Raw genomic sequence first — 12,381 nt, 5'->3', positions numbered from 1 at the left:
TTTTATCTTGTTAGTCATTTATACAGTTCTTCTCCATTCATTATCTCCAATAAAACGCATCCAGTAACTTCCCTCTGGGAGAAATGTGTTTTTTGTTGTGTAACATATTTCTGATATGTTAATGTTTATTATTGCACTGTTTGTTTAAAAATACTAAAGACGCCTGCATCTTTTTTTATTTATCTTCACATAATATCACAATACAAACAAGGAAACCCAATATAATAAAAAATACAACCAAGAAAGGTTTTACAAGCTTAACAAAACGTTAATAGTGACAACATATCTCATTCATCAACCAGCATTGCATCTCTCTGTCCCTCACCAGAACACCCTCACGCGCTACGTCACGCGCTACAGCGGAAGTGACGAGCGTGGCCAGGAGCGTGACGAAGGGCTGCTTGGAAATACAACAAGGAAGTGGATATTTAGCTTCATTATCGGTTCAGTATCATTAAAACACGGGTATTAAAGCAGCGCTCGAGCGGAGCGGCGCTGAGAGAAGAGAGAGAGAGGAGTCGGGAGGGTACAGTCGTGTCGGACTCACCCGAGAGCCCGCGGCGGCTTTTACATAACCCAGTCCAGCAATGAACACGGACGTGGAATTTCACATCAGACAGAATTACCCCTGGAATAAGCTGCCTGCTAATGTCAAACAGGTAAACCCGCTTTAAAGACCCGTTTAACACACACCCTCTGCCGAATACTGGGGGGTTTCCTTCTCTACAGGGCTGTCATGTTGTCTGACCCGCAACATCCTCCTCATCCCCCTCATTATCATCCTCATCATCATTATTTTCATCCTCTTCAATTTCAATCCTCTGCTCATCACTATCCTGAGCATATGTAGTTATGTAGTTATTTAGTTAAAATCACTGATTAAGCGCTGGTTAGCTCACTACTGTATCGACGATTCAGTCAGATTTAGTGTAAACACACATTGACTGTCAGAGCTGGGAAACTGCAGGGAACCCTGTGCCTCCCCTTTAGCTAGCTAGCAAACCAAGATGCTAAAGCTTTCACTCATGCGTTCATTCATTCAGTTCCCTTCACCTTTATTTATATAGAGCAGTGATTCTCAAACTGTGGTTCTCAAGGCACCCCAGAGCTCGAGGCATCCCAATGTGGTACACTAGGTGACCTCAGTAAAAAAAATCAGCTTGCATTAAAATATTAAAGACTGTGAAATCTAAAAAAAAATGTTTCCAGCTGTAATTTTCTTAACACTACATTTGTACATTTGTGTTCAGTGCTTTAATTACCCACTGCTTTACAGAACCTGTATCTGTGTAAACCTGTAACACTTCAGTCCTTCACTCAGAACTACAGTTTTATCATTACTAATAACATCAGTGTCATTGGCCCTAGAGTAAAACATCAGTAAAACCCTGTGGTACGCCACAAGATATAGCCCGGACGGGAGTAAAATCACTGGAGGAGCACGGAGTTTAGCGAAAAACAGTAGGTAATTCTTAGAGGACATCTGAGAAAAACACATACATGGTCGTTCCGGACGGGAATAAAATCACAGAGAACCCCCTGTAAAAGAGAAAATTGCCCTTGAGAAACTAATCCCGTTTGGATAGGGGTAAAGGTAGTAGACACTGTATAGTTCACTGCTTGACACTCTTGTTGTTTTCTTCTGTCTAAATCCTTCTGACATGTCTCAGCAGAAATACTGTATTAACCAGAAACAATAATCAATCAAACAATTTACCATACTAACTAAGTTACAGACAGGTGAAGAACAACTGCCAAAAGATATGAGGACATGTATATGTGTGGATTAAACGTCTAGCTTACAGTGTGTATAAGCATGTGTATGGTAACTACATGTGTTCCTGTGAAATGGCTTGTAGGTACTTCAAATTTTTAGTTTGGTCATTGGTGGTACGTGTTCTAAAAAGTTTGAGAATCACTAATGGAGAGCTTTTTTTGGTCACAGCAAACTAGGCCAGTCAAAATACTGCAGTCTACACTGTGTGTATAAAGTAACAGTTTTTGAAGCATTGCTCATTGCGTGGCTGGCTAAAATACAGTTCATTGGTTTTTATGTGAACAAACATACAAATAAACACAATAGACAATATCACAGTTATAAAGTATTGATCTATCGAGGTAATGTCTTTTTAATTACAGTGACAGGCCTACAGCAGACATTGATAAACAGCATAACTATCCTGTAATCTGTCTCCAGACCAGCTTTTGGTGAGCTGAAGGCAATGGCAGTGTTCGTTAGCTAGTTAGCTAGGTTACTTACCCAGCCAACATGCTCATGTTGGGCTCACATGGATTAGGAGAGTATCAGGAGGGTATCAAGCGGGCATGGCCCTGGTTAGCTACTGTGTTCATGATTCAGTCAGATTTAGTGTAAACCCATGTTGATGACAGTCTTTGCTTAAAAGCTGCAGGGACCTGATTGTGATAAATTATATTATTGTAAGTCAAGACCATTAAATGCCACTCATATAATATGTTACCATAATAAAGCATTCATACCCTTTTAAAGCAAACACATTTGTAAATAATCATAGTTTAAGAAATATAGATTTTTCTTCACCTGCTGCAGTCCACACTATTTATATGGAGTCACAGTTATTTGAAGCACTGGTCATCGCACGTCTGGCTAAAATACTGTTTTAAAATACTGTTCACTGTTATATATGTTATATGTGGAATATACAATACAAATAAACAATACAGACGAGTTTATGATTATCCAAAATCAATGAAGTTACCCAGCCAACATGCTTATGTTGGGCTGACATGGGCTATCAGGAGGGTATCAGGAGGGTATCAGGAGTATTAGCTAGTTAAATTACTTGTTGTGCAACCCATAATCCTGATACATGTGATTGCAGTCAAAAAACAAAAATAACCAAAAGAGTCTGAAAAACATATATTCAGAAACTCTTCCTTACTGAGTACTAAGTGATTATTTAAATTTAAAGTATCCTCCAATTAAACTGTACTAATTACAGTCTTTGTGAAGAAATGAACAGTTGGGTCAGTGTTGTTGATACAATAAGAAAATGTATCACAATATAAATAAAAATGGTCATATTGCCCAACTGTACATGGAACTTATTTACAAATTTTATCATCTTGCTGAAATAGTGGAATTAAGATTATTTCTGCACAGTTCTTTAAATCTTCAAGATGGTCATGGTGGTTTATTGTTTGATTTGCTGTTGCAAAATTGTTCCATGGAGTTTACAACAGCAGCAATAAGCATCAGACATTTTCTAAAGTTCACATTTGAAACGGCTACTGATCAATCAGTTTGAAAGGTCATATGGATTAGAACAGTGTTACTGTTATTCAAGCAGCTCTAGGTTCAGTAATGACGGAAGTACACAATGTACACTAATGTGTGAAATTATCAATATTGCAGGTTTGTACCATATTAAAATTACAGCTATTTAAATGTCAGTATCTCTGCATGAGATATGATATGTTTAAGCCAAAACTGCAAAATTATTATTAACCAACAGTTAACAATATTTTTTTCAGTTTTGGCTTAAAACACATGTTTTAACTACATGTAGAGTGGAGAGGTACATTCAGGTTGCTGTAATGAAAACCAGTGCTTCCTGAACTGTCAGGATGCTTGCATCCAGATTTGGTGTTACGTAATATTGCTCTTCTGTTCCTTTTGCAGAGTCTGGGAAACTCGCAGAGGGAGTATGACAAGCATGTCCTCCTGTACAGTATCAGAAACCAGCTGCGATTCCGCAATAACTTAGGTAAGTTTCACATGACATTCATAACTCATGTAGATGAGGTTTATTGTCAGTGTCAGCTCCTACAAATTAGGGCTAGAGTGTTTGAGTTTGGTTGTGTGCTTGTGTACACACATTTGAATGGAAACCTTCAGGATTTCTGATCAATTGTTTTAAAGTGTTACAACCATTAATAATGCTTATATTACCTTTATCATTAGTGAATAAATTAAATAAAGGTTATACGTAGAGGAATAGGGCTGTACAGTGTATTGTTTCAGCATTGTCATCGTGGTGTGGCCATGCACAATATTTACATTTCAGGATACAAAAATGTCATGTGAGACTAATTTAAACCAGTGTTCATTTTTTGCTGCTTAATGAGAAGAACATAAAGTTCTGAAAAAAAAAGAGATCACTTCAGTTTCTGATTGTGCTGTCTCAATAATGCATAGAAAACAAGTTCATATTCATGAAGTTTTAAGAGTTTAGAAATCAATATTTGGTGGAATATTCCTGGTTTTTAAATCACATTTTATTTTTCAAGCATCTTGGCATGTTCTCCTCCACCAGTCTTACACACTGCTTTTGGATAATGATATGCCACTCCTGGTGCAAAAATTCAAGCAGTTCAGATTAGTTTGATGGCTTGTGATCATCTGTCCATCTTCGGTAAAATCAAGGAAACTCCTCATTTTTAAGTGGTCTCTTATTTTTTTTTTCTAGAGCTGTAAATATATTTTTACTTGGATATGCTGAGTGTGTCATTAGTATTATAACATGATTGATCATCGGTGACTGTGATGTTAGCAGTACATATTGCAGAATAAATAGAAACATATCAAAAACAACTTTTATAAAAAAAAGAAATTATACATAGTTATATATACATATATATACAGTTATATATACATGTATATATACATATAGTTTCTATTGGTCTATTTCAAACCATTTATTTTGGTCCATTCATCGTGGCTTTTTGACATAATAAAAAAGTCAAATTCAAATTTTGTCAAAGAAACTTTTAAAAACAGTACAAAGAGATTTAAGAATTTGTTTAAAGGGATAAGAATATGCTCAAAGTTGTTAAAAAATGAAGAAAAAACATGCAGCTATGTGTACAATCTGAAACCTCCAACACTACAAGACCAAGTAGAATATAAATCTAGAGACAGTTCAGGTGGAAACTGTACCAAGTGTAAAATATGTGCATAACAATGTGTTGGTAAAGTCTGTGCAGTCAATTTAAGTTATGTGTTCTCAGTACACAGTATTGTGAATTTGTCAAATGCAGACAATTGTTTACTTGTATGGGAATTGTGGGGAGGAATAATTCTAGGGAGAGTTAGAGTGGTAAGGAATTTCATTACTTCCACTGGTAAACTATATGGCAGAAGATTGTGGACTGATAGAGGAAGAAGTTGTTACAATTGCTTTTGCTGCACTTTTCTAATCTTCTAAGCTTCAGCAGGTTTTACCATGAGATATTACACCAGAATGAAGCAAAGAACATATTTGTATACATGTAATGACGGGACCAGCCCAATCAATCTTTGAACTGGAACAAGAGATCTTGAAAAAACATTTATTTAACTTATATATGACATTGTATTTAACTTAACTTAAATTAAGCACTATTTAAAAAAATGTATTTTGCCCAATGTTTAATGTGTTTGCCTGATTTTATTGTTAAAATTATATACAATCAACAAATTTCCATGAAATTTTACCAGAAATACATGCACAATGACTTAAAGCTTTGAGTTGTATAAACTCAAATGTCTAATTCAGTTTTACTGGACATTACCCAGATTTTATCCTGCTAGCTCCCTGGTACAGAGAGCATGTCTGATGTGGAAAATCTCCAGCTGTCACTGCCTTTGTGAAAGGGCAGCTCCAGATAATATCTAGACATGGTTCTGCAGTCATTTACCGACTTCATATGTGAAAACTGCTACAGATTTCGTAGATTACATTAATAGGTCATGTGGATTGGAAGTTCATTTATTGCAGAAGTACATAACTAACTTAAATTATGCATATTTTATTATATTATTATTTATTTGCTCACAAATCTTGCTTGTAATCATTTAAATCTTTGGCAAAACAATGCTAAAGACTTTCTTTATTTATTGTGACCCTGAAGGAAATCAAATTATATTTATGCAGAAATCCAGACCATTGAAAAGAGCTGTCAAACAAATGTTAATATACGTGTGTAGATTTAAGTTCAATGAGGCAAGCTGCATTTAAATGATCATTTAAAACACTGTACATTTCCCTTCACAGTCAGGCACGTGAAGAAGGATGAGCGGAAGTATTATGAGGAGCTGTTGAAGTACAGCCGAGAGCACCTCATGCTGTATCCTTACCATCTATCTGACATCATGGTTAAAGGACTGCGAGTCACTCCTTTCTCTTACTACATCAGCATCATGGAGGTACAGTAAGCTGTTTACTCCTCTATGTGAAGTGTTTTATGTAAATTCATGTTTGAATGTTTGCATGTACTCGCTGTGGATGTGATTGCAATATGGGCTATTCATTGATTTCTTTAAACTGTTCTTTTTCTGGGGCAGAAAAAGTGTAAGAGTGTAAATATTTGGTCTTAAATCAACACATGGTAAAAATAATACCTAAAGCAAGTTAAACCTTATCCAGATATGTCAAGTGGTTTCTGGCAGAATTCTGGTTGGATATTTTATAAATGATCTTTAATGCTCCAATAATCTTTTTGCTCCGATTTGATTGTCTTGATTTGATCTAGCTCAATGTTTCAAAAAACATGGTCCTTGATCTCTGCTGCTGGGAAATTATGGCCTAAAAAATAAATCTTTGATTTTTCCACAAAAAGTCTGATTTTCGACTATAATCGATACAATAAAAATGAGTTTCAGACCTTAAATAATGCCAAGAAAAGAAGTTCATAGTCATATTCATTTTAAAAGTTTTGAAATCAATATCTGGTGGAATAACCCTGGTTTTTAATCACAGTTTTCATTCATCTTGGCATGTTCTCGTCCACCAGTCTTACACACTGCTTTTGGATAACATTATGCCACTCCTGGTGCAAAAAATCAAGCAGTTCAGTTTGGTTTGATGGCTTGTGATCATCCATCTTCCTCTTGATTGTATTCCAGAGGTCTCTTATTTTTTTCCAGAGCTGTAGATTTTTATAGTGTAATGTTTTTTAAACATATCTGTTGCTGCAGTGCTTATAATAATAATATGTGTTGAGTTTTGAAAGGTGTCTGCATTGCTATTATTTTGTATTTGTGTGAAAATCTCAGTTTCGGAAACCTTGAGGATATTGCACAACCCTCATGTATTGTTTAGGCAATAACTTGAGCATAGAAACATGACTATTGCGTAACTTCAGGAAAGTAACCAGTAGACTTTAATAGAATTTGGACCACACTTGCAATATTCAAATACTAGACTAATATTTATTTATACTGTCGCTGAATTGTCTTATACTACAGTGACAGAACTCTACCTCCCACACACGCACATTTGCTCTCTCTTTCTTTTTCTTCCTCTCTATCTGTCACACACACACACACACACACACCACTGTCTCGAGTCATCATCAACACTGTGAATTGAGATCTATCACAGCATATGGCTGCCTTGGGCTGGCCACATAGTTGTCAGTCTGAGTGCTGTTGGTTTATTCATTTTTTCCTGCGATGATGGAGACAGTCCTCGGTGTATACACACAGCAGTCAGGCTGCTTCAGTGCTTTAAGTGTGAAGTGTTTTGTGGTGGTCTGTTTGATTCGCTTCATGTGACTCAGCTGTAAATCCACACACAGTTACATTGTTACCTACAGAACAGAGCGGCAGTAGAACAGGCGTGCTGTGCTTCAGTAGATTAGCTGCTGTATGGCTTTAACTGCTGCAGCTGCAGTGCTAGACTTTGAACTCAAGACATGTGATCCATGTGAGTCATCAGAAGGAGCGTGTCCTCGCTCCACCAGCAAAAACTGCACCAGCAGCCTTTGTGCAGGTATTGCTGATCTAGGATCTGCTGTGGCTTTATGTTTTCTTATAGTGTTCTACTGTTTATTCCACCGTGGTTCTGAGGTAATATGCAGGTAGATGCTGTAAAGTAGGGCAAAACCTTAAGTTGTGTTGAATCCATTGAATCCAACACAAGAAAAACTGTAGCAAAATCAATAGGTAAAATTGCACATAAGTTCATGATTCTGTTTTCTGTTGAAAAGAGGGGTGGTGGCTGGCCAAAAAATATATTTTTGAAATAAATTATGAGTTTTTGGAGCACCAAGCTAAACTGCTAATTTGTTTACATGTCCATTGCCTAAGCAGTAAAACAGTACAGTACTCTACAGCAAACATTTTAGGGCACCTGAATATTTGTTAAAACACAAGAAGACCAATAAATAAAAAAAAAAAAACTACATTCAGATTTTGTGTATGTTAATTTAAAGCTGCTGTTCGTAAGTTTTGGGATTAAGGGCCCTCTCTGGTGAGAATGGGTTATTGCACCAAGCACAAGAATCATTTTAAATTGGGCTGGGTGCGATATGGTCTTCTTTTAGGGCGCATGAATCCGAATCCAGGTTATGTTCAATCAGAGGGAGAAAGAGCGCACTTATTCAGAAACTTCACTCCTTCGTTTCTTTGGTTTTACTATGGGTAAATGAGCAACTGAGGTCTGAGTTCCCCTTCTGAAGTCTCCATTGCTCCACCAGCTGCTCACTTTCTGTAAAACTGAGCCGGATCCTCTTTTCAGTAAAACTGAGTCAGTTTCATCATAGCGTTTTATGGTCTTTGCGACTGCACTTGAGGATACTTTTACAGTTCTTGCAAATGTTAAGATTGACTCACCTTCATTTCTTGAAGTCATTTTTTCTTTACTTGAATAGTTGAATAGTTCTTGCCATAATATGGATTAGAACATTACTCAAATACGGCTATTCACTGTACACCAACTCTACCTCTTTACAACTTTACAACTGATGCTCTCGAATACATTAAGAGGCAAGAAATTCAAATAATAAACTCTTGACAAGTTCAGCACAGCTGTTAACTGAAAGCTGTTTCAGGTAACTCTCTGATAAAGCTGACTGAGAAAATCCAGCCAAGATGTGCAAAACTCTCATCTAAGCAAGACAAGCCTACTTTGAAGAATCTAAAATATAAATTGTATTCTGGTTTGTTTGACACTTTTCTGTTTACTAAATAATTCCTTATGTTTTTCGTCATAGTTTGAATGACTTAGTAGTAATCTTTATAATTCTTTATGTATATCTCTATGCATATTTAGTGCATTAAGTTCATTGAATAATTAAATGTCCTGACATATCTCAGCATGTTAAGCTGTTGTGTATTGTATATGTGGAGTTCTAAAATACCTGATGGCTAATATGTATTTTTTTGGGGCAAAACCACATTGATAGTTGAGTTGGTGAAATGGGTTTAAACATCACATAAAGAACAGCAGTGTGATTGCAGTGTTTAATGAACTAAAGAACATAATATATTAATATCGGTTATATTCATCATATAATACAAAAATGTACATGAGCTATCAAGTTCACTAATACTTGTATACACAGTTTAGTTGTGTAATGGAATTAATGAACTTAATTATTTGGTCCAACCACAACTTCCATAAATTACAACATTTTTATTTAAACAGTTGGCAGACTAGGGAAGCTGTAGTTTCACTTTCTCATGTAAATATAGCCAGTGTGGAAGTGAAGTGCTGGTTGATTTTTTTGATCATACATATTGTTAAGCAAAGCTGGAAAAAATACCATATCTTATTTGTCTATATTTATCTATTTGTATCATGAAAAGGTGGTAGTAGTGAACTTTAATTTGTTTTACATTTGTTGCAGATTACTTTGGCTCTATATAGTAATTCTTTTTTTGCTGATATAAAATAAAGAACACTGTGTTTGCTGCAGTTTTTGATTCCTTTGATTGATTCTTGATTATGATTTTTTTTTTTTACTTCCTACATAACAATTGAACATTTTAAATATTTTTTTTTAGATTTGGCAAAATAGTAAGAAACACAATAATTAAGAGCGATCAAATATGCAGACTACTGTTTCTTTAACATTTATTTTCAAGGGAGTAACAACTAAAATATAAAATTTAGCATTTTTTTAGTAAGTAAACAAGCAACTCTTGGTACAAAAATAACCTCCTTATATTCCTGTTAAGAAAATGAGTAAAATATAAAAAAATATGCCTCATAAAATAATTCTTTACAAGTTTTTGTATAGAAGCACAAGCCTATTGAGATGCCATCTAGCGGGTTCTATTTGTTAGGAAGTACAATCTCTAATATGCTTTAAACAATAATAAATTTGATTAATCAGAATAATTCAGTTAATCTCCCAGAACTGTCCCAGATTTCATACTAATTATAGATTTCTACTTTAGAAGATATGTCAGAACTTCTATCCACAAAAAGCCAATCTGACAGTTTGAAACTTCCATTAAAAGTTTAGAAGGTTTTTTTCTCTCTCCTGTAAAGTTGCTGTTTTGGAGATACGTGTTTTTCATTGGACAGAGACGATATGCAGTGCTCCCATAATAAGAACATTTGCTGACCGGAGATCATTCTGTTAAAATGAATGTTTTGATTGAATTGATGACTTTATTTTGCTTTAAAATTGCAAAGTCTGATGCTTTTAGTCAAAAGCAGACAATTTCATGGAAATATGAGCTGGAAGTATAATTCATCCTCTGAATGCAGCACTTCAGGTTGAAAGCAGCTTCATTTTTTTCTGAAAGATTAAATATTTCTATAAAATGCAGTGCTTTTGAAATAGCACCTCATGATCAGTGGAGGGAGATGTTGTCCATCACTTCCCTGTTCACTCTTTGCACCTGAATCACAACTGTTGGCACCGTGTTCTGAACTGTCTCTCTTTTCTTCCTGTTCTCAGGACATCATGAACTGTGAGAAGAGTTATGACTCCTTACCCAACTTCACTGCTGCTGACTGTAAGTTCTGTATCTGTTTTATCCTGTTAGATTCTCAGTGCAGGCCTGAAGGTTATTAAATGTTATCACTGACCTCTCATGCACACTAGCCTGGCCACTATCCACAGGCTACTGCCTGCCAGCATGCACACAGTAAACTGTAACACTCACTAAAATAGCTCTGCTTAATGGATACATTACATACTGTATCTTACAAATTACTACTGCGCTTCCTTTAGAGCTGAGCCATTTATTATGGATTACCATTTTACAATTGTTTTCAGTATCATAGATCTCTATATTTAGTTAGAAATCAATAATACAATACAGTATTATATTTACAGTGCAGACTTAATGCAGACATCCAAAATCAGCATAGTCCAGCACAGTCCTTATTAAATACTTCTATGTACTTTAATGGAGATAATCAATATCACTTTCTACATGGTTTGTTTTATTTATGCAGTGGTCAGTAACTACCAAAAGTGGTCCAAGAAGCAATAAATTTAGTGGCTTATATATGGAAAATCAAAAGCAATTTTTTATATCAATTTTCTATACCAATAATAATATAATTTTTTTTGTATTAATCTGTTAAGAAAAACAAGCAGCTTTTTGTATTGAACAAGGTACAAAATAACCTTCTTATATTTTATTGTATAAAATAGTTCTTTATAGGTTTTCATACAGAATTACATGCTTCTTAAGATTTTGCACTTTGACAGGTTCTATTGTTTTGTTGTACAATTGCCTTAGAACAATAATTTGATTAATTAGATTAATGAGACAATCATGAAAAAGTCATGTAAATTTATTGAGTTTAGGAGAACTACTCTAAAGCATTGTTGTTGCTTAATTAAATATTGTGATCTCAGTCTGAGGAGAGTCCGAATCACTTGACCGGACGGCAGAGCTGGGACACATTAAGGGTTAATTTGGCAGCTCTGCGTTCCTCCCACTACAGTATGTATGCTAGTTTGTGCATATGATCTAATCTAAATCATAATTTTATATTCAGGTAAATGCTTTTAGCAGTTACATATACAACCCCTGGCAAAAAGTATGGAATCACCAGTCTTGGATGAGCACTCCTTCAGACATTTCATTCTGTAAAACAAACTCTGATCAAAAACATGATATAATAATAAGGTCATTCCAAAGTGCAACTTGTTGGCTTTCAGGAACACTCAAAGAAATGAAGAAAAAACATTGTGGAAGTCAGTGAATGTTACTTTTATTGACCAACCACAGGGAAAAAAATATGGAATCACTCAATTCTGAGGAAAAAAGTATGGAATCATGAAAAACAGATAAACAAAAGATGATTCAAAATACATCACTAGTATTTAGTTGCACCACCTTTGGCTTTTATAACGGCTTTCAGTCTCTGAGGCATGGACTTGATGAGTGACAAACAATATTCTGCATCAATTTGGTGCCAACTCTCTTTGATAGCAGTTGCCAGATCAGCTTTGCAGGTCGGAGCCTTCTTGTGGACCATTTTTTTCAATTTCCACCACAGGTTTTCAATTGGGTTGAGATCTGGACTATTTGCAGGCCATGACATCGACTGAATGTGTCTTTCTCCAAGGAATGCCTTCACTGTTTTTGCCCTATGGCACAATGCATTGTCATCTTGGAAAATTATTTCATTATCTCCAAACATCTGTTCAATTGAAGGGATGAGAAAA

At 35.4% G+C, this 12,381-nt stretch overlaps 1 protein-coding gene across 2 annotated transcripts in view; it reads left to right on the top strand.

The window, feature by feature from the left end:
- Positions 1-354: 354 nt before the first annotated feature.
- Positions 355-12,381, top strand: part of fam91a1 (family with sequence similarity 91 member A1) — a 39,895-nt gene continuing 27,868 nt past the window's right edge. The window contains exons 1-4 of one of the 2 annotated variants that reach the window (XM_015605829.3): positions 355-659; positions 3,662-3,746; positions 6,015-6,166; positions 10,654-10,711. In XM_015605829.3, coding sequence (XP_015461315.1) covers positions 588-659; positions 3,662-3,746; positions 6,015-6,166; positions 10,654-10,711 — 367 coding nt within the window. In that variant the 5' untranslated portion in view covers positions 355-587. The remainder of the gene's footprint in view (positions 660-3,661; positions 3,747-6,014; positions 6,167-10,653; positions 10,712-12,381) is intronic. The other variant, XM_007249357.4, reaches the window with a different exon arrangement.

The sequence above is a fragment of the Astyanax mexicanus genome, chromosome 3 (genome assembly GCF_023375975.1).
Source record: "Astyanax mexicanus isolate ESR-SI-001 chromosome 3, AstMex3_surface, whole genome shotgun sequence".
Lineage (NCBI taxonomy): Eukaryota > Metazoa > Chordata > Actinopteri > Characiformes > Acestrorhamphidae > Astyanax > Astyanax mexicanus.
This window is presented reverse-complemented; position numbering and strand designations above follow the sequence as displayed.